We start from the raw sequence: 27,384 nt of genomic DNA on the forward strand, positions 1-27,384 counted from the left end.
AGTCTTATAATTAGATGGTGTAATTACAATACACAAGATGATGTCATCAACATCTTTATTAAAGTTCTAGAAAAATAGCAAAAGTATGTGTAGTTGATAAAATTTAGGTACATGATCCTTTAACATTGACCAAATTATCTGTGATATCTATATTTAAGCTTTTAAACTACTTTTTGTAAATAAAATAAAAAAGGGAAGGCATTCTATACGTTAGTCAGTGGCCATTACCAAAGTTGACATCATGTAATGAAATAATACCCCTGGCATCAAGCACCATTTCTAGTAAAAGAAACACATTTTCTTTTCAAAGAAATTGGAAATTTTAAAAATACTTACTTTCAGGTATCAGTAAAAAATTAAAATCTTTTTATTCACACTCATTTTTTCCATGTCTAATGACTAATTTATTATGAACTTATGAATTGACAACAATATGTTAGCTTACACCTTCAGTAATGAGTGTAAGTATAAATGTATAATTATTCCTCTTAAACTTATTACATTACATTCTTATGAATTCTATCAGACTTAGAAACTCAGACCAATTTCACCTCAGTATCATGAGTTATATAAAAAGGTGTAAATAAGATTTTTCTCTCTCAATAGGATGGCGAAGTAAATATTTTATTCAAATTGATATAGTTATTAACTTAATATGAATGGGGAAATTCAATTTAATAAAAACAAGAAATCACTACTGAATAGCAAAACATAAATATCCTAAAAAAATGATTTTCTAATGTTAAAAAATAAGCAGACTATGATCTGTAATGTGAATTCTTCCACAATATGGTCCCAGTAGTGTTCCAGCTTTACAGTCCACCTATTCCCCACCTTTACCAATTATTGTTCCAGTCAATCTTGGAGATATTGTCATCCTTCTCTATTACTATAGGTACTACTGTTTTCCATCTTGAATGCTCTCTCTGTGGCATTATTGTTTGCCTCTATTTTAAGAATGATGTTTACTTTGTATCATAACCATTATTTACCTTAAGTTCCTCCCACACATATCAACAAAGTAAGGAGAGGAGGAGCCATGCCTAGTAACCTCTATATCTCTAGAAGAGAGTTCCCCAAACCTTGCACATAGTAGATCTTGGTTAAAGTAATTGGATCTTGGGGCACCTGGATGGCTCAGTCAGTTAAGCTTCCAACTTTGGCTCAGGTCATGATCTCATGGTTTGTGGGTTCAAGCTCCACATTGGGCTCTGTGATGATAGCTCAGAGCCTGGAGCCTGCTTATTAGCATTCTGTGTCTCCCTTTCTCACTGCCCCTCCCCTCTTCATGCTCTCTCTCTCAAAAATGAATAAACATTAAAAAATTTGAAAAAAATAACTGGATCTTATTTACATTATGAAGCCACAAGGCTACAGAATCTATGAAAATAAATTAAAGTATTATTGAATTATTCCAATACAAACAATGTTAATGTGGAAAATTTTTTCATCATAAAGTACACATGGTAGGTGATGGGAAACAACCATCCAAGAAATGAATAACACCAAAGAATTATATCTATATTTATATCTATATCTATATTTATATATAGAATTTATTAAATTCATATATTTATTAAGTGAATATGCATATATTATATATATTACATTTACAAAATTATATATATACATATATATATATACACGCACACATACACACAAATGCACACATAAAAACTAGCACAATAAGCAACAGGAAAATTAAACACTATTCCTATCTCATTAAAAATACCAAAGCCATTATAGGAAGGCAAATATATCTTGGGAAATATTTCAAGGACACAACACAAAATTAATTTTAAATCTAGAGAAAATTTGATACGTACCAAAACAAGTCATGCCTTTAATTCAATAACACAATTCTGGATAATTACTTAGAAATGTATGGTTTGATCTTCTAATGTACAGAAAAACAACTGGATAATCATAATTTTGTAAGTTAGAACTTACAAAAAAATCATATTTTATCATTATAAAAATGAAGAACACAAGCTAAGTTTATTTTGCTGCTTTCTACTGCTGGTCAACCATAATTCACAGTCCTTCCAAATTTCCAAGGAGGTTAGAAAAATACAAATGAGGACGCTGTCTACCATCAAGGAGATTCATAGGCAAAAATGTGCCTTATATCATGTTCATCTGTATTATAAAAATCCCAGCCCTGTAATCCTCAACATATCAATTCTACTTTTTTCACTCAACAAAACTTTTAGAGAAATCCTGGTTACTCTGTAGCTATATAACACTAGTAATAATATCATATACACCACCACATCCCTCCTGAAGTAACCTGAACTTGAGCCCGAGCTTCAAAATGGCAGCCCAGAGGCCCAAATACAGAACTCTGGCAAAAGGCAGTGTATTTTTTTTTTTTTTTGCAACATATGCACACATAGCAAGCTTCGCCATTTTTTATTTTCATACTACCAGGAAGATTTACTTATATACGTTACCAGATTAGTCTCAGTGAACATTTGCATTTGTGATTCCTGCCTAAAAGTAAACTTACTATGCCCATTAAAAAAGAAACACTGGAATTTCAAGGTGGCTATCTACACCTGGCCCCTGAAACATAATTTTTTTTTTTAGGAAACTCTCCAGAATTTATTAAATAAATGGCCAACTTCTTATGGATTTATGATGTATATATGTGTGTGTATATATATACATATATATAAAGAGACTCAAAAGCTGTTTCTCAAAAGTTGATGTATCTAAATAAAATTGGCTGAAAAACTTTACATATAATCTCATATTATTTATAAAGCAAATTTACACATGACAAAGCACTAAAATCAAAATGAGGCAGATTGGGGTGCCTGGGTGGTTCAGTCCATTAAGAATATGACTTGTCTCAGGTAATGATTTCACCATTGGGTTCAAGCCCTGCTGTGCTGACAGCTCAGAGCCTGGAACCTGCTTTGGATTCTGTCTCCTTCTCTCTCTGCCCCTCCCCACTCCCCTTCTCTCTGTCCCTCTCTCAAAAATGAATAGTTTTTTTAAATGAGGCAGATCGAGTTTTTCTTTGCTTGATTATAACATATTGCCAATATCAGTCACCCATCGTTGAATAGCAGTCTCCTCAAACTGATCTACAGATTCACCATAACTTTATTCAAAACCTTATCAGACTTTTTGTAAAAATTGACAGGATAATCCCAAAATTTAAGTGGAAATGCAAAGCCAAAACATCAGAATCAGTTTTAAAAAAGATGGACACAGTTGTTAGATTTATTCTTTCTGATTTCCAGAGTTATATAAAGCCACAGTAATTAAGACAGTGTGGTATTGGCATAAAGACAGACATATAAGTCGATAAAACAGAATTAATAGGTCAGAAATAGACCCTAATACACAGGGCCAACTGATTTTCAATTTAAGTGTCAAAGAAATTCAGTGGTGAATGATTTTTTTTTAATGGTGCTAGAACCCATGTATAACCATCCGCAAAAAATGAACCTCAAACATTCCCCCATACCATAAACAGAAATTAACTCAAAATGGGAAAAAAAGCTGGTAAATATAAATGAATAATGATTGCTCCAAAGAACAAAATACTAATATCTTGTTGATTTAAAAATATACATAGAATTAAAATACTAGATGAAAATTACATGAAATACAAAAGGGTAAATATTGTTAAAGTATTCTAAGTTTTTTTCACTACTAAGGAAGTGATCAAGTAATAATCAAAGATGCAAGGTGTAACTTTTAAGGTAACCAATACAAGATATTAAGATAATTTAAAACTCCTAGTTGAATAAAGGAGTAAATGTATGACAAATTTAAAAGAAGACAAGAAGAGAGATAAATAAAAGATAATAGGTGGGTCATGTAGAAAAAAAGGATTAAATATAGTAAAAACTAAGATTTGTCTCACCAGCTTAACACAATGAAACCATATACTGATTACAAGTGACATAACAACACGTAAAATATGCAAGTAAAAGAGGTGGATGATTACCATTTTCCCTCCACTCCCCAAATAAACCAAACACTAACCAAAAAGGAGACAAACCAAGAAACACACTCCTAACTATAGAGAATAGATGACTACCAGAGGGGAGGTGAGTGGGGGGGGGGGGGGGGAGGGGAGGATGGGTGAAATAGGTGATGGTGATGAAGGAGTGTACTTGCTGTGATGAGCACCAGGTGATGTATGGACGTATTGGATCACCATATTGTGCACCTGAAACTAACATTACACTCTACGTTAACTAACTGGAATTTAAATAAAAAGTTTTTTTAAAAAGCTAGTGTAGTTAAATTAATGACAGACACAAGAGGCTTTAAGTCAAGAAGCATTTTTAGAGGTAAAAATGGACACTCTTAACAATAATCTACCAGGAAAATAATATACTAAGATAATCCACTAGGAAGTTATAAAAATTCTATATCTGTACTAATAATATACCTTCAAAATATATATAAAAAATTTTTTTTCAACGTTTATTTATTTTTGGGACCGAGAGAGACAGAGCATGAACGGGGGAGGGGCAGAGAGAGAGGGAGACACAGAATCGGAAACAGGCTTCAGGCTCTGAGCCATCAGCCCAGAGCCCGACGCGGGGCTCGAACTCACGGACCGCGAGATCGTGACCTGGCTGAAGTCGGACGCTTAGCCGACTGCGCCACCCAGGCGCCCCACCTTCAAAATATATATAATGAAAATATTGAAAACAGACAACTCTACAGCCATATTAATAGACATTATCCTCTCTAAATAGTTTTTAAAAGAACAGACAGAAAAATTGGAAAATATAAAGGAAATCTGAACACACAATTAACAAATGTGACCAATCTGAAACACAGTAATTGCGAAGTGCACATTCTTGTGTGTGGGCGCACATATATCATTTATGAAAGTAGACCACAGGCTTAGCATAAGGCAAGTCTAGGTTAATTTCTAAAGGTTAAAATGGGTCAGAGTAAGGTTTCTGATATAACGAAATCAGACAAGAAATCAATTAAAAACTGTAACTAGAAAATCATCAACACTTTGGAAACTAAATACATTAAGATGGATTTGATTATAACATCTTTCTCATTCACATTTCACTAAGCTTTCTTTAATGGGTAAAGAGGGATGGAATTACAGAGAGTGACTCAAGAGTTACTAGTAACTTGGACTCAGTTTTATTTACACCATAGCTAGAAATCCAGACATCTCCGTGGAAGTGCTGGCTCAACATTTAACACATATTTATTGAGAATCTTCCATGCATCAGGCAGCGTTTGAGCTGTTGAAAAGATAAAGACTCTATAATTAGTGAGTTTATGTCCAAACACACAAATGGGATAATTTGATGGATTCAGTGCTATGAGAAAAATAAAATAAAATAAAACTGGGTATTGGAAAAGTGTAACTGTGGAAGGGAGACATGTTATTTCACAAAGGTCTGCCAGGGAAGACTTTCTGAGGTGATAAAGTCTTCAGTGTTAAGACCCCTGCCATGTTATCTAAGTAAATAGGAGGAAGAATTGATAACATGGAGACCCCAGGGATAGACAAGGTTAGCACCTAGGGATGGTGTAACCAGAACAGTGCGTGAAGTATAGATTAAGTAAGAGAGAAGAAGGCAGAGCAAAGTCAAATAGGATCTAGACCACAATATATTATTTGGATTTATTTGAAATATTTGGAAGCCACTGGAGGGATTAAGAAGAAAAATATATTTGATCAGATTTACATTTTTAAATAATCAGTCAGATGTCTGGAGTAATAAACCATGGCAGCCAGTTATTCCGCTATTCCAATATTCCATGGAGAGATCATGGAAGTTGTGTGATATAGTTGGACTTGTGTATATTAGGCCTATGTACAGTATATACCATGGAGTATAGAGTAAAACCACTGATAACATTTTATCTATGAAAAATCCCACACTCTCTATGGCTGTAAGAACTAAAATTTCTATATGCTGCTGTTTGAGAGTTTCTATCAAACAGTTTTTGGCCTACAAAACATGTTTGATATTAACAAGTTAAGTACATACAAAACACAAAAATATTGACATACTCCTTGTGCTCCAACATGAATTTTTTGGACACATACAAATACATATTAGCTATTTCAGAAGGAGAGATAAGCAACACAGTCAAATAAGCAAAGGCAGGAAGGACATCTTCATTTTTTAAAAAAATTTTTTAATGTTTATTTTTGAGAGATAGAGACAGAGGACGAGTGGGGGAGGGGCAGAGAGAGAGACACATAATCTGAAGCAGGCTCCAGACTCTGAGCTGTCAGCATAGAGCATAACACGGGCCTTGAACCCACGAACCGTGAGATTATGACTTGAGCTGAAGTCGGATTCTTAACTGACTGAGCCACCCAGGCACCCCAGGAAGGATATCTTTAAATAGGAGCTAAGCTGTATGTTATTGGTAATTATCAACTAAAGCAGGTGAATCCACAACACATAATTTGCAAGAAAAGTTTGTTTGTGTCTTAAATACTTTTAAGAGAACTGATTCAGATGGTTTAAACAGCAGAGTTATGAGCACAGCCACCTTAGAGAAAGCCTGTGTTTCATAGTAAAGGCTGATATTCATATCCAAGAAAGTATCAGTAGTGAAATGTTCAAATTAAAAAGTTGTTTTCTCCTAAGTGAATGGAGGAAGGAAAATAAAGAAGAGAAAATAAAAGTTATTATTAAAAGGAAGAATCACTAGTTATTAGTCTGAGAACTCTTATAAGATGTTTTTTTAGAGCTGGTAACAGAAACTAGCAACAGATTCAAAAGAATGAAAAGTTTGTGCTTGCTTAATAACTTTAAAACAAATTCCTAATTATTTTGGAAGTATATATACTTTTCCAAAAGGTGGACATGGCCCATGTGTTCATGTCCAAGAGATCAGACCCACCTACAGGCAAGAAATAGCTATACAGTATCACCTTTGTATCTGTAAATGTTATCATTTTTCACAAGATTCTAGAGGAAAACATGTTGTTGGTTTAATTCTTAACAATGTACACATTCTAGGCAACCTACGGAATAGGAGAAGATATTTGGAAATGACCTAATAAAGGGTTAGTATCCAAAATATATAAAGAACTTATAAAACTCAACACCCAAAAAACAATCCAAATAAAAAATGGGCAGAAAACAGAAACAGGCATTTCTCCAAAGAAGACATAGAGATGGCCAACAGACACACGAAAAGATATTCATCATAACTTACCATTAGGGAAATGCAAATCAAAACCATAATCATCTCACACACATCAGAATGGCTAAAACCAAAAACACAAAAAACAGCAGGTGTTGGTGAGCATGTGAAAAAAAAGGAACACTCATGCACTGCTGGTAGGAATGAAAACTGACGCCGCCACTGTGAAAATCAGTATGGAGTTTCCTTAGAAAGTTAAAAACAGAACAACTTTATGTCCCAGCAATCACACCAGTGGGTATTTACCCAAAGAATATAATAACACTAATTCAAAGGGATATCCCTATGTTAATAGTGGCATTATTTCAAATATCCAAGATAAGGAAGCAGCCCAATATATAATATTCCATTGTGTACATTAATATGTATACAATGGAATTGTATACATATTATATATATATATATTTCATTGTATACATATATATTAATGTACACAGTGGAATATATATAATGTGATATATGCAGAATAAATAATAAAAGAATAAAAAATAATGAAATCTTTCCATTTGCAATGACATGGATGGAGCTAGAGAGTATAATGCTAAGCGAAATAAGTCAGTCCAAGAAAGACAAATACCATATGACTGCACTCATCTGTGGAATTTAAGAAACAAAACAAACATGCAGTTGGAACAAAACTAAGAGAGACAGACAGAGAGAGAGAGAGAGAGAGAGAGAGAAATCAAGAAACAGACTCTTAATTATAAAGAACAAACAGATGGTTACCAGAGGAGAGGTGGGTGGGGGGATGGGGGAATAGGTGATGGGATTAAGGAGGGCACTTGTGATGAGCACAGGGTGATGCATGGAAGTGTTGAATCACTATATTGTACATCTAAAACTAATATTACACTGTATGTTAACTAACTAGAATTAGCATAAAAACCTAAAAAAAGACAACGTACATATTCTAAAAAAAACACTGACAATAGAAAAATAAAAATAAAAATGGTAGATGATCATTTATCTGATTTCTAAACCTTAGGGCCACCCAAGCAACTAAATACTGCTAAGAAATATTTTGTTAATTTTCTAATTAAGAAAAAAAAATGATTTAAGTAAAAACTGAACAATGAATTACAGTAGTGCTGAATGAATGGAGAGATTGTGAACTTCCTTTTTGGCAGAAAGCAACTGATATCATAATAGCCTGAGTCAGGAGAGGGTCAAATTAAAACAGGCTTCAACAATGTGTCATGGTAGTAACACATGTGCAACAATGATTTTCAGAAGTTTGTATCCTGGCAAGTCCCAAGCTGTTCTATACCTCCAAGTAGCAATATGTAAGTATACATAGTGTGTTCAGATGTTTTTGTACAATTATGCATTCTTCCACAGTTAATATCTAAACATTGGCAATTATATTAATTGAAAGAGGTCAGAACTCAGATATTACAGGTAAATGGTTTACTAAGGAAACGGTTTAATAGGAAAATATATTTAATGATGAAAAATGAGATGTTGGGAAATTTACAAACTCAGGATGACCTTTTGTTATTATAGGGAGTTAAGAGGTGAAACATGTATTTATCTTTAATATTTAGAAGTAGAATATTTATAATATATAAAATTTAATTGTATATTGACCTAATTATGGTCACAAAATATCTCGAAGCTTCATATAAAATGGTCAAATCCCTCTTTATTATTCAGAGTCACAATTATTTTGAATATTTTCCATAGACATTTTTTAATTAAAAATTATTTTTCTTTGTTAATTAGGTTTGTATTCCTTTCTAGTAACCAGAAAAGCTCTATAATAACAGCACTCAAATATTCTTTCAAATTTTAGTGTCTTCCTCAAGAATTACTAATTCTCCACTCGATACATTATAGAAGAATATTTCACATTACATTAACTCTATGTGAAATTAATTTGATTTTTCTTTTTATTAAATAAGTTGAGGACCCATTAGAAATTTCAGTTTTTACATAATTAAGGCTCTATTATTAAACTAATTCAAAACCCAAAATGAACAAAAGAAATTAGAAATTTTTTCCTACAACCAAAGTTAAGTGAATTTCAAGTACATTTCTTTATTCCTTTAAAAGTATTTACCATTGAAAAGAGAAAAATCAAAATTTCTCCCTTTAAGAAATATTTTCCACAAAAAACAAAGCAGTCATCAAATGTACAATTATGTACTATATAATGAAACCTAGGTAAACCTATGGATAAAGGAATACAAGTTAGGATACTTGATTTTTTTTCAAATGTTAACATTTTAAATTTAGCTATCACATAAAAATTAACAAATTTTATTATTTGAGTTACCTTATCTTTCAGTCAAGAACATATTGTTTTTTTTTTAATTTTTTTTAACATTTATTCATTTTTGAGAGAAAGAATCAGAGCTCAAGCAGGGGAGGGGCAGAGAGAGAAGGAAACACAGAATCCAAAGCAGGCTCCAAGCTCTGAGCTGTCAGCACAGAGCCCAACATGGGAATCGAACCCACACACCATGAGACCATGACTGAGCTAAAGTTGGACACAACCAACTGAGCCACCCAGGCGCCCAAGAACGTGTTTTTTACAAGGCCAGATTTGGAGACACTCTTTTCAAATAAACATAATACTACAAGCTACCTGAATTAGGAAAGCATTTTAACATTATTAGTAATTCCTACCTGGGTAAAGAAGGGTTCGTAAATCTCAACTCCTTTATCAGATCCTTGTAGTAACACCTCCTGACCACGTCTCCAGCTGTACCGTACAGGTGGATTGGAACTGGCAACACACCGGAGGAACACTGTTCTCTCATAGTAAAACTGTTCTTTAGCTTCACCTATACTTTGATGAACAGTTACTACTGGGTCATCCAAATCTAAAAAACAAAAAATAAAATAAACCAAGTGACAATGTTATGAGTTACATGGCTTTTATAAGTATTACACATACGAAACCTAACCAAAGGTTCATTTTCATAATCAGTTTTACTGCTTATCACTAGACTCCTTTTTTTCATTTAGTTTATTGAAATTGTTTAGAGAAAATTCCAATGATAGGCAGTAAAAACAAATAGAGCTATTTTTTAAGATTTCTACTTGTTGAGATAGTACACATGACTTTGCATATTTCCAACACTTTCTAACAGCTGCATAGAACAGAGCTCCATGAGAGATCAGAATCCAAGGCCCTTCAATTCAAGAGATTAGCCAAAACAATGAAACAGGGACAGGGAAATATCAAGCGGCTCAACAGACTCTTTCCCTTAATCCCTTAACATCTTTTCTAAACATTTATAACAGATATATTTAAATAAAAAAATTATGTTTATAAACTATTATCATCTTTAGAGTGAGAAAATATGATCTTTTAATTTTTTTTAATGTTCATATACTTTTGAGAGACACAGAGAGGGACAGAGCACGAGTGGGTGAAGGACAGAGAGAGAGGGAGACACAGAATCCGAAGCAGGCTCTAGGCACAGAGCCCAACGTGGAGCTCCAACTCACAGACAGTGAGACCATGACCTGAGCCGAAGTCAGACATCCAACCGACTGAGCCACCCAGGCGCCCCGAGAAAATATGATCTTAAACTAGGTTAAGTTCTTTCTTCATCTCAGATTTTATTTCCCAGATTACATTTGCTAATTTGAAATGTGCTAACAGAAGGTACTGTTAAAAGGCATTAATATTTCTACTACAGGATACTGAGATTAAATTTTTGCCATCTTACATGCATCTTAAAGAAGGGATATATACCACAGTGTTTAGTAAACAGTTTCTGGAAAAAAAAATACATAAATACCTTGGGCTTTGTACGCACATGGGTTCATACAATCTTCGTATGAACCTGGGTTCATAGAGTCTTTCTCTCAACTACCCAACCCTACCATCATAGTGTGAAGGCAGTCAAAGACAGCTAATTAAATGAATGGTTGATTAACATTGTCGAGTCCCAGTAAAACTATTTACAAATGTAGGTGCCTAGACAGATTTGGCTCACGGGCCACAACTTGCCATAGATTGTCAACCCCTGATCTACCATATCCCAGTTTCTTTAATTAAGAGAAGAAGAAATTAGAAGGTAAACTTGCTTTAAAATAACAACTGTATTATATGGTTTTTTTTTGGTTTTTTTTTGCTGTATTACATATTTGAAAGTCAATAAGAAAATAGATCTTAAAAGTTGTCATCACACACACAAAAGTATCTGTACCTCATGCATGGTGATAGATGCTAACTAAACTTATTTTGGTGATCATTTTGCAATATGCACAAATATCAAATCATTGTGTGGTATACCTGAAACTGATATAATGCTATATGTCGATTATATCTCAACAACAAAAAAGAGGGAAAAAAAAAAACCCAAAACAACAACATGCTCTTGGTTCCAAATGCTAATAATATTAACGTAGTATATACTTACTAAGTATGATGCAAACTTTCACTGTGTTTAAATATTAATTTCACCCAGCTTTGCCCTTTTTGGCTTTGTACCTGAAAGATTACTTAATCTTTGTGGTCTTAAATTGCCTTACCAATAAATTGGGAATAATAATGGTACTATATAATTAAAGTTGTTGGAGAATTAAAGGAGTTACTCTTCACAGCGTTGGGCACATAGTAGAAGCTCAATAAAAATTAGCTATTATTACTACTATTATCATTATTGGGTTTCATTTAGGCTTCCATTAATTCCACATACTTTTCTTACCTTTACCTCAATTCACAATGCACAAAACTGTCATTTTAAATAGACAAAAATGCCATTTTGCCATTTGTTCAGACTACCAATTTTTTCTATAAGACAAATACTTTCATGTGAACACTGAAGAGAAGCTATTATATTTGTAAATATTATATATTTATATACATATTATATATTATTATGTTATATATTATATACATTAAATAAACATAAGAATAGTAAGGTGTGTGAGCATATGCCACCCAGAATAGTTAAAAGGCAGTGTTCTTTAAAAAGATTCTTTGTGATGCATTAAAATAATAAAAGTCAACAAAAGTCATGAAGTAATAGCAGCCCTAAGGAATCAAAGAACAGAATTCTCAAATTTCCCCAGTTTTAAAAATGGTTTTTCCAAATGTGAACTGCTTGACAGCCCTACTTAAATTTCTAGTTTTGCAACATTCTGAGTTTTTTTTTTTCCAACATTAGAATCTTTTCACAGCTACCTCAAAGGCTTCTAATTTTAGTAGTATAAATTTACAGAACAACTGCTGCTCTTTGGTAAAATTGAAGGAACTTTCAGTTTAAATTCATTCTATTAGCTGTGCAAGGATACATGCCATCTGGTTTTAATAGTCAGTGTACTTAGGGATACCAGCATCATTATTATGAAATGTTTAAAGGTCTTGAGAATCTATCAAATATTCGCTTACTTGGTGATTAGTCCTTCACATACAAATCAAATCCTTAGAGGAGATTGATTATATGAATTCAGCCTTAGTGACTTGAAAAAAAAAAGTATTGTGAATGGATTGTAAACAACTTATTTTTTTTTTCTTAGACAAAACATAATTTCTTTTAGTCCTATCTCATTTTTAGGAGATATGATCTGTGTTATGTTGTAAAAACAAAATTCTGAAGCCAGAAAGTTTAGGGACAAAACAAGTGGATGGTAATCAATGCCAACAACGATGATACTCCCAGGCCTCCAAGTAGTTAACAATATTGTACTCTCCAACATGCATTTATTGACATATCCCTAGCTCTTTTCTTGTTAGGTGATGGTGTCAATAGACCAAACCTGAACAAACATTTAAACATGCTCTTCTCTGATCTATGTAAGTTTCGGGTCACTGGCCTTCTGAGAATCCAATCCTGTGACAATGTGCACTGAACATTGTATTGGCAGAATTATCTGTTGGATTCACCCATGTTTAGGAACTTCTACTTCACAAAGCTCCTAAATGATATATATATATATATATATATATATATATATCATATATCATTGATATATATATCATATATGTATTATATGTATTATATGTATCATGATATATATATCATATATGTATTATATATATAATTATATATTATATATTATTATATTATAATATAATGTATTATAATATAATATATTACTTATAAATATATATATATTTCTTTATTTAAAAACAAACATAACAAAGACAAGTCATGTTCTAGAAAGTCAAACAATGACATTCCTAAAAAAATATATTTTATATGTGTGGGGGGGTATGTTTATATTTATACATATATAAACATACTTCATGATATACAATTTTACCATATACATATAAATCACTTAAAACAGTACATATGTTTAACATAAACTCTATATAGTCTTAGTGAATGTATACTGAATATGAGTATTTGTTGTAGGTCAGGTTTCTTGGAAAAGACTCTAAAAGAGAGGTATGTGTGCAGGAAGTATATTGAGAAGTACCTTCTAGATCAACACGTGAGTGACAGACTTAGGACTGTTGGGGAGGAGAGTTGAGCTACAGCAGTTATAACAAAGGTCTCAGTAGCTCTATAGAAGTGATGGAGCTGTGAGGTCTTCTCACAGTTGTCCTGCCCTAAGGCAAGGGAACTAAAGTTTATATACCCACCCTCTCCTCCTCAATCAGTCCTTCCCTCTGTGCTACTCCCACCTAGAAGGCATGACCTTGGGAGGGATAGCTCTATTAGGTTTAGGATAATTTCTTTTTTTTTAATTTTTTTTTTTAGTTTATTTATTTATTTTGAGAGAGAGAGAAAGAGAGAGATGGAGAGTGGCTTGAAGCAGGGAAAGGGCAGAGAGAGAGGGAGAGAGAGAATCCTAAATGGGCTCCATCCTCAGCACAGAGCCAGGGGCGGGCTCAGGGCTTGATCTCAGGACTTAAAGATCATGACCTGAGCCAAAATCAAGAGCCAAAATCAACTGCACCCAGGGTGGTTTCTAAAGAAAGATTTAGCTGATAGCCATCAGCTGCTAAAACTCTCAGCAGTTGGAGGAATGAGTCCTTCAGTATCAAGGAAGGGATCTGGCTGCTGCATACAGCATCTGCTCACATCCACTTTCTAGTTATGATAATTCACTCTATCTGGGAAAAGCTACTCCAGGATTCTGGTTAGTCACCTTTCTGGGGAAAACTGTCAAAAGAAACTGTGGTGAGATGATATTCGTCATCTCTTTCTACTATTATCATTCTAAATTGCTCTCATCCTAGGCTAGTACAACTTTTGGTATAAGTAGATTCCCTTACTGAGGTTACCAACCCTTCCTCACTGAGGATTTTGTGCACCAGGTCACCATGTCCTTCTCAAGCCATTACTGATGCACATTACTGATGTTTACCACCAAAATTGGTCAAGAGAAGACCAAGAAATGATTAAGTGGATCAACTGGGCATCAAACATTATTTACTGTCTCACTGTGTAACAACATCCCTACCTCCAGCTAACCATAAGGGTCAGTTACTCCTTCCAGGATGGTGACTCCTCTTATTCCCTGTTTCCTAACATAGGAAACCTAAAGTAAATGAGTAGCAGCTATGGCTTAAAGATTAATGGGGCTCTTGATCTATCACTTAATAAAAGCTTTTCCTCTTCTGAGAACTTAGGACTTCTAAACTGGCAGAACCCAGAGTTGGAAGGGAAACATGGATTCCCCAAGTGAGACACTGAATGTGATGTTAGTAAGTAGGGTCACTCCTTGGTTTTGAACCTATGTATTCTATAGAAAAAAAAAAATCATTAGATAATAATGATCATTGATTTAGAATGTGTACTGTATCTTAGAGAATAGCACCCCTTTCTTAGCAGCCATTATCTCTCTGAGACTCAGATGCCCCCTCCAAAGACCATTATATCACTCTAGTAAGTTGGTATTTTTAGGTAATAAAGAATATATGACCAAGGAATCCCATGGCAATGTTTTCACTGCTATATCTTCACTGCTGCAAAATGTGCTTCTAGTCCCATGAGTGGTTAGGTAGGACCCTGTGTTGTGAATACAACATTCTAAAAGTCCTTGGGTAAGGTTGCTGCTGACTAAGGTCAACATAAACATCCACACCCAGATTACATGTTAAGTTCAGTCAAAATGATGCACTGTTACTTTCGGGTAATCAGGTCTAATGTAACCAACTTGCCACCAAGGGACTGGTTGGGATTTTGAAGGGCAGTACTTTTACTGTGTCAAGTGTTGGTCCCTGTTGCTGCCAGGTTAGATAATCAATAGTGGCAGTAGACAGATTGGCCTTCATGGATGAGGACCTATGTTTCAAGCTTATGCATAACCTCTATCCCTACCATTATGGGAATCCTATTCATGAGCCTGTTGTGCTACCTATGAGAGGCCAGTGACAGAAGCTGGCTGTTAACAACCGTCTTCACAACTCTGTCTACTTCATTGTTTTGTGTTTCTTCTGTGGTGGGTAACTTTTGGTCCTCAATAATATCCATTCAATAATTATCCACAATAATAATAGGTCCAACAACATACTCAAACAGATCTCTTTCCACACAAAGTGGTTGACCAGGTACACTACCCAAACCAAAGTTCTACCCATTAAGAATATTTTTCCTCATTCCTGTCTATCAGGGACATCCCAGAGTTGGGGCTCTAGTGAAGTAGCAGTCCAGTGTTTGACTTGCATACATATACTGAGCTGACCTATCACAAAAGCTTAGCCTTTTTTCTCCACCATCAACATATAAGTGACCCTCTATGTGGCCAGATATAGACTGACAAAGAGGAGCCAGTAAAACTGATAGATGCCATGGGGGCACATCCTTGTACAGCTTACTTGGGCCCTTGGCCCTGGCCTTGCCTCCTCCTGAATTTACTACTTCCATTTTATGATGAACTACTGATGGGTCTCAACTATTTTATGGCTTAATGTTGGTAGATCAGACAAAAGCCAATGTATGATTGGAATTTCAGACCACATGGTCATTTGATGTTCCATATTCAGACACTCCATCTCTACCAATGCCCAGTAGCATACTAGGAGCTATTTTTATGATAGGGGCATAATTCTTAACTGAAGAAAGCATGATCTTACTAACAATCCTAGAAATTGAATTTATAATCCTCCTATTAGTATTACTGTAAACCACACATCTTTTCTAGCACTGCTATATCTAATATCATCGATTTTCCTGGGTTATGTGACTCAGGCACCAGGGTCACTTACATCACAGCATGGGAATACTACAGAACCCTTTCGTACTTTGAGACACAGTTGAAGTCTATAGTTGAAGCCTTCCAAATCACCTGATAAATGGATTGAAATTATATTTACAAGTGTGAAATATGCTTCAGAACCCAAAGAGACTTAGCAAGCACTGTGTTTCCTTCCGAAGGATGGGAATTGTGAGATGCAATAATTTGTGCCTTACTTTGGAGGCAACATCCTGGTAAGATACAACAATTGGATCTCTAAAATTTTATTAATACCGTGTGCCCCTGAATCTTCATAGGCTTATTTCAATCCTCTGGATTATGCATGTCTTACCAAGATATCCAATGTACTTAGCAATTCTTGTTTATCTGGACTAATCAACATAATCCCATTGATATAGTGGAACAATAACAAGTTCAACAGAATATCCAGATGCTTATATCTCTTTGGACGATGTTATGAAAAGGAGTATGAGAGTTAATTTAGTTTTAGGGCAAGACTGCCAATATATGCTATTGTCTGTCTCAAGTGAATGCAAATTATTTATTATTATCTTTCCTAACAGAAATGAAACAGACCGCATTAAGTATATTACTGGGCACACAGTATGTATCTGAGTCCATGTTATTCTACTCTAGCAAAACGAACTTATCTGGCATAAGCTGCAATAAGGGCACTGCCTAGATGAGTTTGTGGTAGTCCATTATCTTTCTCTGGGATCTCTCTGGTTTCATCAGGAGACAACATTGTCAGTAAGTAGAGTGTGAGGTGGACCATCACCAGCATATCTTTTAGGATTTTAAAGATGGCATCAATCTGTGGTATTTCCTCTGGGATATAATATTACATTTGATTAATCTCACCTAAAAAATGGGGAAGTTTTGGAGGCTTCAACTTGGCCTTCTCACTAGGACAGCTCTTATCCCCAAAGCCAAGGAATCAATATGGAGGCTCTGCCAACTAGAAAATATGTCCATCCCAATTACACAATTAGAGATGAGATAAATGATAACAAGGGGGATCTGTGGATTGTTTGACCCAATGTGAGCTAGCCATGGGCCACAACTGCATTTATTACCTGGTACCTGTATGCCCAACTCCAATGATATAAGAGCATGATAATTCTGTAGAATATCAGGTATCAAAGTCAACTTAGATCCTGTGTAACACACTCCTCAAAATGTTTCACAAGTCCCCTTTTCCTAGAAAATGGTTATTTAAGGAAGTGGATATAGGTTCTTTAAACAAAGAATTTTGAGAATCATTACTATATACACTTCTTGTGGTGTTGTAGTGTTCTTTCTAGTGACTTAGTCTCCCCTTCAAAGGGTTCAAAGTCTGAAAATTACCTCAGTTGCAACAATTAGGCAAGAAACCATTATTTGTTTATTATGTGACCATATTCAGCCTCCTGATCATCCCTCTGATTTTTTTAAATGTTTATTTATTTTGAAAGAGAGAGAGAGAGAGAGAGAGAGAGAGAGAGCGAGTGCAAACAGGGGAGATGCTGAGGGAGAGAGAGAGAATCCCCAGTGCTGTCAGTGTGGAGCCTGACATGGGGCTCAATCACACGAACCATGAGATCACGACCTGAGATGAGACCAAGAGTCAGACGCTCAACCCACTGATCCACCCAGGCACCCCTGATTTCTTTAATAGCATAGACTGGATAATACCTTTGTTGAGTGTCCACTTATTTTGCTCTATGCAATGCTATATTTTATTGTTGGTCTCCAGGACCCCTGTGAGTCTAGAGCCCTGGGTGCATTTTAACTAGCTCCTCATTAAAATAACTGTGCCCACCTTGCTTGTGACAACTAAGCACTGCCACTTAGATTCTATTATTTTGAGATCTTGACATTTCCATTCCTATCAGGCAGTTCAGTTCTGTACTAGCATCTCTTGCTATCAACATTTGCCTACAGAGAACAGGCACCTAGGAACTTCTCAATGATGCTTGCATCTGAGTCATCAGCACATTCTTATTGCTTTAGGGGTGTCCTTGAAGCCTTTATACAGATGATAGTGAGTGAATGATTTTTCTGGACTCTAACTGGTATATTCACTTTAGTACGTTCACATATCTGAGTCTTTTGACACCTTTTTCTACTGTATGCACAGCAGCTCTGGTATTTATACTTCTTTTAGTGGGAATGCTTGCTTTCCTCAAGCTTCCAACAGCTATCTGGCAGCAGCAACTCTCTCTTGCTATCCTTGCTAAGATGCTAAATTTTATATCATGGGAGAATACTATAATATAAATAAACTGTTATTCTCTATCCCCATTTGATCTTATGTATTCTCTATCCCCAAACTTATTCAATCTTATTCTCCATCCCACTTGATCCAGCAGTCTCAGAATCCAATTCCATACATACTCTCCCAACGCTTACCAGTAAACATACTTCTGTGGCCACATGATGTCATCTGCTGACCCTATATAGTGATCTGGAGGCCAGGAATGGAGGTGAGGGTATATCCTCAGGGGGAAGAAGTTTCCGAACCATCTTTAAGAAGATGGACATAAAAGCCCTTAATTAGGAGGAACAGACCATTTCTGTAGGCCCAGAATGTTTATGGAGAACTAGGTTTCAAGGTTTCTGAGATCATTAACCCAAATGTACTCCAACCCTCCCCCCAGCCCTGCAAATCAGAGTACCACTTGTTCTGAAGCAGGGGTCAGACACTGGTTTAGCTGACTTGTCAGGGCTACAGATTCAGGTTTCTGTAAAGCTCAGCTATATATTTAATTAAATCCTAAGCCTTTTTTTTCAGCCTTTATGACCTCTGGCTAAGAAGATGAACATTTCTTTATATTGTGGGAAGAAAGCCTTCTTATTCTCACACATCATCACCTCCAATTCATGACTATTTACATTCAGCCTTGCATTCTTTTTCTCCACTGCATAAATAGAATCCATGAGAAACATATTCCATCATGCTTATTAATAACTTTCCCCTGAATTCTACAAAAGCCAGAGATAGTGTATTCACAGTGCATTACATTCCACTGGTACCTATCCTTGTTCAACATCAGGGGTTTTAACAATTTCACCACTACAGCATTCAAGAGCTATCAGTGGTCCACCTACTACCAGCAATGGGGTCCTCATTGTCAGTAAGTTAGTGGGCTGATGGGTGATGTTTGTACCATTCTATTTTAGAGTCTATTTCCTCAGACCATCTAGAATGACTCCTTGAAAATACAGTCTTTGATGAAGACATGCACTCAGGAAACTTTTGAGCAGTGCCCCTAGGAACAATTTTTATGGTGGCTTGAAAAAAAATTAAAGGTAGGAAAGATTAGGCAGTGGGAGGAGTTAAACTGTGATGCATCACTACAAAGTCTCAAGATGATCCAGAAGGAGCTCTAGAGTTGCAATGGACTTGAAGTTGTCCCAAAAAGTTGTTTTATAAAGGACACTGATTAGTCACTGGGTTAGGGCTTCCCTAGAGAGAAGGCTTCACCTTGGGTTATGTAGCTCTTTCCATTTGAGGATAATTTCATGAGAGAGATTAACTTGAAAGTCAACAACTTTCACACCCAGGATTTAGAAGGACACTTGCTATACGTTTTATCCAAGGACCTTTAAGTTATCATTTCTAATTTTCTTCAATCTTTATATATAGTTTAAGTGACATAAGATCTCTCTCTATATTTAATATTCAGTTTTCATACTAAGTAGCTTTGATGATATTGCAAAAACACACTGTACTATTTTCTGTTATGGAACATATTTTATCTACACTTATTTATTCTCTTTAAAATAAATTTGTTTTAAATTTATAGGTTGAGTATGTGAAATTAAAACATGTAAAGATAGTATTCATTGACAAATGCAAAATATTCTTTGAAGTAAAGAGAATATGATTTTTATTATCTAAGAGAGGACAAAATTCTTCTCATTTATGAAATAATATAAATAACTGATATATGATTTGATATGAATACTTGCTTCAAATATATTTTAATGACATAACTAATTTGGATTTCTATAAAATATATATATATATATATCTCTATGTACATATAAGATCCATATCTTAGTCATGTTTGTATTCCTTCAACCTGACATAATGGACATAAGTATTCTATAATGATCTAATGTATTAACACAAAGAAGATTAATCTGTAGTTAATATGATCAATGTCAATCTTTAGCAAGGCTACCCATACATAAAATAATCTAAGGGAAATTAGTTTTTCCCCATAAACAGAATAGCTACTGCTGTCTAGCTGAGATAATTTTCTAGAGATTTTCTCTTTGGCTAAATAAACATGCCAGCAACTGCCAAATTAAAGTCATTTTAAGAAACAAAAATATATACGGTGATATAAGTTACCTTTCTTAATCCTAGAAACTTGCATGAACTGAACTGGGTGACTGATTAAATAGAGAGCTGAGAGAAAGAAGAGAGTGAGACAAGGACTTGGCTTGGGCAGTTGGGTAGAAGGTACTGTAACAGAAATAAAATATAAAGTAAACCTGTTCCTGGCCAGAGGAGACAAGGCAGGAGATTATGGAAGATGAAGAACCTGTTTTGTTTAAATCATGTCAAATGTCAAGCACCTACTGCTCTACTAGTTATAAGGCACATAGACTATACATTAAGAAGAATAAGAAGTCTGGGTTGCAGATACGGATTTGTGAGTCATCAATATGCTATGTGAGGGATGAGACCATTCAAGAAGTGTGCAGAATGAAGACAGGGAAGGTTCAAGGATAGAGCATGGGCAACACCAAATTGAGGAAAAAAGAAGGAAAGAATTAGGAAAAAAAAAACTGAAAAAGTGATGAGGAGGGTAGAGACAAAACAAATCAATGGGAAACAAAATAAATTTAAAAGGTCAATCCATTGCCATGGAAGAGTTAGAAACCAGAATAAATGGTGAAAAGAATCAAGGTAAAAATAGAACTGAAAAGTGACTTGAAATTTGGCAAGAAATAGGTTACTGGTAGCCTTCATCATAGTTGTGTCAGAGGAGTAATAGAACTGATAGCATTTTCCTGTGCCTTAAAGCACTGAAAGCCAGTAAAAATATGGAAAGATTCATAGATATGAATCTTCAAGGAACTTGGCTTTCACAACGAGTTAGAGGAGTAGCTATAAGACAGCACTTGATCATAGGAGTCCTGCTCTGTTTTCATTGTTTTGTTTTCCTTGAAGCTGAGAGATATATATTTAAGTCCCAATAGCAAAGAGCTAGGAATTTATAAGGAAAAAAATAATAATAGGGAGCTTTATAAAAATGGTCAATATGTGAACTATTTTAATGGTATAATTATATAGATTTTTTACAACTCAACATCATTTAAGATTTATCAATAGTGCATCCTTGTTTTTTATCGTTTCTTGGCCTTTTGGCTAAGATCAAGTGTAGTGCATCCTTGCTTTTAAGTATTTATTCAAGCTTCCAATCTTTTAGATTAGAAAACTTGGAAGTGTTTTTTACACCCTCCCTATTTTTTTAATGAAGGCATAGATTTTCTCCTTAAAAAATTCAAAATTATTGCTTATATATTAGATAGTCCTGTTTGAAATAAGATTCACTAAAGCATGGGAGCATTTGTTTAGTCTACTCTCCACTTAAACTGGGGTACTCTAGTTACATAAAAGAGTTAACTCATCTCCCAGCATGCAATGGCACAATTAATCTACACATTCATGGTTAATCAGTTATTAACTGCCACTGAAGTCACGGGATATAGTTACAAGTTAAAGAATCAATTAATCTCAAAAATAATCACAGCAGAGGCATGTTTTCCACAGGGCTTTATTCCACCATTTGGTCCAATTTTTCTGTCTTTAATCTTTGAATTAAACCAAATGAATCTAAAAACCCAGATGGCAGACATACTAAATACCGCACTGGATGTCATCTTCCCCTCTGGGAAGTGCTAGAAATCTTAAAAATCCTATGCATAAAAAAAATCTGACTGTGTTTTCTCAAGGAAAATAACCACTCAATACTCTTGGAGGCACTAAAGCTAGTCAAGTATATTATTTCTCATTTAATGGGTAAGAATTTATGTTAGTAGTATAGCTATAGGATGAATATACATAACAATAAATAATGCTAACTAACCTGAATAAAATTAGGTTGCCTTGAAGTTACAAAAAAGAAAAACTTATTAAATAATTGTTAGATATATCAACAATCAAGCACAAGTTACCTTAGTATAAATAAAGCATCAATGTCAAAGATTTGTAGCACTTTCTGTAGGTATCAATAAAAAAAGCACCATTTGATAAATCAATGAGAAATTATGTGCAAGTACTGATGACAAGAAAAGTTTCAAATCTTTCCCTACATATTTTTTTCTGTCTAATGACTAATTTTATCTGCTAGCCCATAAAAAAAAAGGACAAAAAATGAGTAATTGACACCAAGTTCTCAAAATGGCACATTTATAAAAGAGTGAAGCTATCTATAAGATTTAGACTCGTTATCTGAAATTTTGTTCTTACAGATCTACTTACACATAAATTGCATCTTCTAAAGTTTTTTAACTTTTGTTAAGTTTTTTCATTTTAATTCCAGTATAGTTAACATACAGTGTTACATTAGTTTCAGTTTTACAATATAGTGATTCAACAATTCTAGACATTGCTCAATGTTCATCAGGATTAAGTGTATTATTTAATCATCTATTTCACCCATCTCCCCCTCTAGCTCCCCTCTGGTAACCACCAGTTTGCTCTCTGTAGTTTAAAAGTCTGTTTTTTGGTTTGTCTCTCTCTCTTTGTCCTTTGTTAATGTATTTGTTTCTTAAATTCCACATATGAATGAAACCATCTTTCTTTGGCTGACTTAATTTCACTTAGCATTACACTCTGTAGCTGCATCCATGTTGTTTCAAGTGGCACAATTTCATGATTTTTTAATGGCTAATATTCCATTGTGTGTGTGGAATATACATTGTGTGAACATTATATAATAACATATTCTTTATTCATTCATCTATTGATGGACATGTTAGTTGCTTCCATAATTTGGCTATTGCAAACAATGCTGCAATAAACACAAAGATGTATGTATCCCTTTGAATTAGTGTTTCTGTATTTTTTGGGTAATACCCAGCAGTATAATTACTGGACTGTAAGGTAGGTCTATTTTTAAATTTTTGAGGACTCTTCATACTGTTTTCCAGAGTAGCTGCACCACTTTGCATTCCTACCAGCAGTGCACAATGGTTCTTTTTTCTCTACATCCTTGCCAACACTTGTTGTTTCTTGTGTTTTTATTTTGGCTACTCTGATGGGTGTGAGGTGATATCTCACTGTAGTTTTGATTTGCATTTCCCTGATGATGAGTGATGTTGAGCATTTTTTCATGTGTCTTTTGACCATCTGTATTTCTTCTTTGGAGAAATGTCTGCTCATGTATTCTCATTTTTAAGTGGAATATTTGTTTTTTGGGGTGTTGAGTTGTTTCACTTCTTTATATATTTTAGAAACTTACCCTTTATTAAATATGTCATTTGCAAATATCTTCTTCACATTCGGCAGGTTGTCTTACAGTTTTGTTGATTATTTCCTTCACTGTGCAGAAGCTTTTTATTTTGATGTTGTACTAACAATTTATTTTTGCTTTTCTCTCCCTTACCTCAGGAGACATATATGTAAAAAAAAAAAAAAAAAAATGTTACTACTGTCAGTGTCAGAGAAATTACTGCCTGAGCTCTCTCCTAGGATTTTTATGGCTTTAGGTCTCACATTTAGATCTTTAATCCCCTTTGAGTTTATTTTTTTATGGTGTAAGAAAGTGGTCCAGCTTCTTCATTCTTTTGCATGTAGCTGTCCAGTTTTCTGAACACCATTTGTGGAAGACAGAGTCTTTTTCCCATTACATATTCTTGCCTCCTTTGTCAAAGATTAATTGACCATATAATTGCGGGTTCGTTTCTAGGCTTTCTATCCTGTTTCATTTGCTCTATATGTCTATTTTTGTGCCAGTACCATACTCTTTTGATTACTACAACTTTTTATATCTTGAAATCTGGAATTTTTATACCTCCAGCTTTGTTTTTCTTTTTCAAGACTGTTTTGGCTGTTCAGGGTCTTTTGTGATACCATACAAATTTTAGGATTATTTGTTCTAGTTCTATGAAAAATGCTGTTGGTATATTGATAAAGATTGCATTAAATCTGTAGATTGCTTTGAGTAGGACATTTTAACAATATTTGTTCTTCTAAGCCATGAGCATGGGACACCTTTCATGTGTGTCATTTTGAATTTTTTTCATCATTGCTATATAGTTTTCAGAGTATAGATCTTTCATTTCCTTGGTTACATTTATTCCCAGCTATTTTATTACTTTTGGTGTAATTATAAACATTTTTGCTTCTTAATATCTCTTGCTGTTGATTCATTATAAGCGTATAAAATATTCAATGGATTTCTATACACAAATTTTTTATCCTGTGACCTTACTGAGTTCATTTATCAATTCTGTTTTATTTATTTATTTATCTATCTATCTATCTATCTATTTATTTATTTATTTATTTATTTATTTATTTTTTGTGGACCCTTTAGGGTTTTGTATAGAGAGTAACATGCCATCTGCAAATAGTGGAAGTTTTACTTCTTCCTTGAAATTTGGATGTCTTTTATTACTTTTTCTTATCTAAATGCTGTGGCTAGGATTTCCAGTACTAGAGTGAATAAAACTGGTGAGACTGGGGGGGTACCTGGGTGGCTCAGCCGGTTAAGTGTCTGACTCATGACTGTTTATTTCAGCTCAGGTAATGATCTCACAGTTCGTGAGTTTGAGCTGTTTTGGGTTCTGCACTGACAGTGTGGATCCTGCTTAGGATTCTGTCTATCTCTGGCTCTCCTCTTCTCCATATCTTTCTTTTAAAATAAATGAATAAACATTAAAAAAAAAAAAAAACTAGTGAGATTGGACTACTTTGTTTTGTTTGTGATCTTAAGAGAAAGTACTAAGTTTTTCACCATTGGGTACAATGTTAGCTGTAGGTTTTTCATATATGGCCTTTATTATGTTGAAGTATGTTCCCTCTAAACCAACTTTGTTGAGGGTTTTTATCATTAATGGATGTTGTACCTTGTCAAAAAATTTTTGGCATTTATTGATATGATCATAAGTTTCTTTTTAAAAAAGTTTTTTTAATGTTTACTTTTTGAGAGAGAGAGACAGAGTGTGAGTGGGGGAGGGTCAGAGAGAGAGGGAAACACAGAATCCGAGGCAGGCTCCAGGCTCTGAGCTGTCAGCACAGAGCCCAACGCGGGTCACGAACTCATGGACTGTGAGATCATGACCTGAGCCGAAGTCGGACACTCAACTGACTGAGCCACCCAGGTGCCCCATTCCTTTTTATTTCTTCAGTTTTCTTTTCATTTCTTTTTTTAAATACATTAATGTTTAAAAAATTTTTAACCTTATTTATTTTGAGAGATACAGAGATGGTGTGAGTAGGATTGGGGCACAGAGAGAGAGAAAGAGGGAGAGAATCCCAAGCAGAGAGAGAATCTGTCCGCACAGAGCCCAATGTGGAGCTCGAACTCACAAAACCAGGAGATTATGACCAGATCTGAAATCAAGACTCAGACATTTAACTGACTTAACTCCCCCCTTTTATTCCTGATTTCATTTAATTTGAGTCCTTTCCAACCCTCCCCCCCACCCCGGATCTGGCTAAATGTTATTGATTTTGTTGATATTTTCAAAGAACCAGCTCCTGGTTTCACTGATCTGTTTTACTTTTTAAGTAAAACTGTTTTATTTGTTTTGTTTTTAGTTTCTTATCATTTTTTTCTGCTCTAATATTTATTAATGGCTTCCTTCTACTGGTTTTGTGTTTTGTTTGTTCTTTCTCTAGCTCTGTTAGGTATAAGGTTAGGTTGTTTATTTGAGATTTTTCTTGCTTCTTGGAGTAGGCTTGTATTGCTATAAATTTATATTTTCTGGAAGAAAATTCTAAGAGAAATTTATAGCATGCATACCAAAGATTTTGGACTATTGTATTTTTACTTTCACTTATTTCCATGTATTTTTTGTTTCTTTTTAGATTTCTTGGTTGACCCATTCACTGTTTAGTAGCATATTATTTAGCCTCTGTATTTGTGCTCCTTCCAGATTTTCAAGTTAATTTCTAGCTCCATAGTATTGTGGTCACAACAGATGCATGGAGTGACTTTGATCTTTTTGAATTTGTTAAGCCTTGTTTTGTGGCCTAATATGTGATCTATTCAGGACAATGTTCACTGTTTACCTGAAAAGAATGTGTATTCTGCTGTTTTAGGATGGAGTGTTCTACATGTAACTGTTAAAAGTCATCCGGTCCAATGTGTCATTCAAGGACACTGTTTCCTTTCTGATTTTCTACTGGACATCTATACAATGATGTAAGTGGGGTATTAAAGTCCCTTACAATTGTATTATGGATCACTTTCTTTATGTTTGTTATTAACTGCTTTAAATGTTTGGGTGCCTTCATATTGGGTGTAAAAACGTTTATAATTCTTATATCTTCTTGCTTGCTTGCTCCCCTAATGATTATATTGTGTCCTTCTTTATCTCTTGTAACAATCTTTCTTTCAAAGTCCATTTTGTGCCATATAAATATTACTACCCTGGCTTTCTTTTCACATCCATTTCCATGATAAATGCTTTACCATCCTTTCAATTTCAATGTGAATGTGTCTTTTGGTCTGAAATGAGTCTCTTGAAGGTAGTAGATACATGGGTCTTGCTTTTTTATCCATTTTGTCACCCTATGTCTTTTGATTGGAGTGTTTAGTCCATTTACATTCAAAGTAATTATTGATAGGTATTTATTTATTGCTATTCTATTACTTGTTTTATTATTCTTTTTGGTTTTTCTCTATTTCTTTCTTCTCTTGATATGTTCTCTTAAAAATAGTTGGCTTTCTTTAGTGATACACTTGGATTCCTTTACTTTTGCATATCTATTACAACGTTTGTGATTACCATTCGGTTTGCATGTAACATCTTATGTATACAACAGTCTATATAAAGTTGATGGTCACTTAAGTTTGAACTCATTCATTACTCCTCTCTCCCCTACATTTTAGGTATATGGTGTCATACTTTATATCCTTTTATGTTGTGAGT

At 34.4% G+C, this 27,384-nt stretch overlaps 1 protein-coding gene and 1 pseudogene across 2 annotated transcripts in view; one reads left to right on the top strand and one right to left on the bottom strand.

Annotated features, from left to right (window-relative positions):
- MDGA2 (MAM domain containing glycosylphosphatidylinositol anchor 2) overlaps window positions 1–27,384 on the bottom strand; it is an 860,340-nt gene that overhangs the window by 307,519 nt on the left and 525,437 nt on the right. For both annotated transcript variants that reach the window (XR_005790861.1, XM_040477059.1), the window contains exon 4: window positions 9,799–9,995. Coding sequence is in view for 1 of the 2 variants with exons in the window: in XM_040477059.1 (XP_040332993.1) it covers window positions 9,799–9,995 (197 nt within the window). In the remaining variant the exon portion in view is untranslated. The remainder of the gene's footprint in view (window positions 1–9,798; window positions 9,996–27,384) is intronic.
- Window positions 21,627–21,768, top strand: LOC121032540 (uncharacterized; annotated as a pseudogene).

Source organism: Herpailurus yagouaroundi, unplaced genomic scaffold (genome assembly GCF_014898765.1).
Source record: "Herpailurus yagouaroundi ecotype Mexico unplaced genomic scaffold, PumYag 141, whole genome shotgun sequence".
Classification (NCBI taxonomy): Eukaryota; Metazoa; Chordata; class Mammalia; order Carnivora; family Felidae; genus Herpailurus; species Herpailurus yagouaroundi.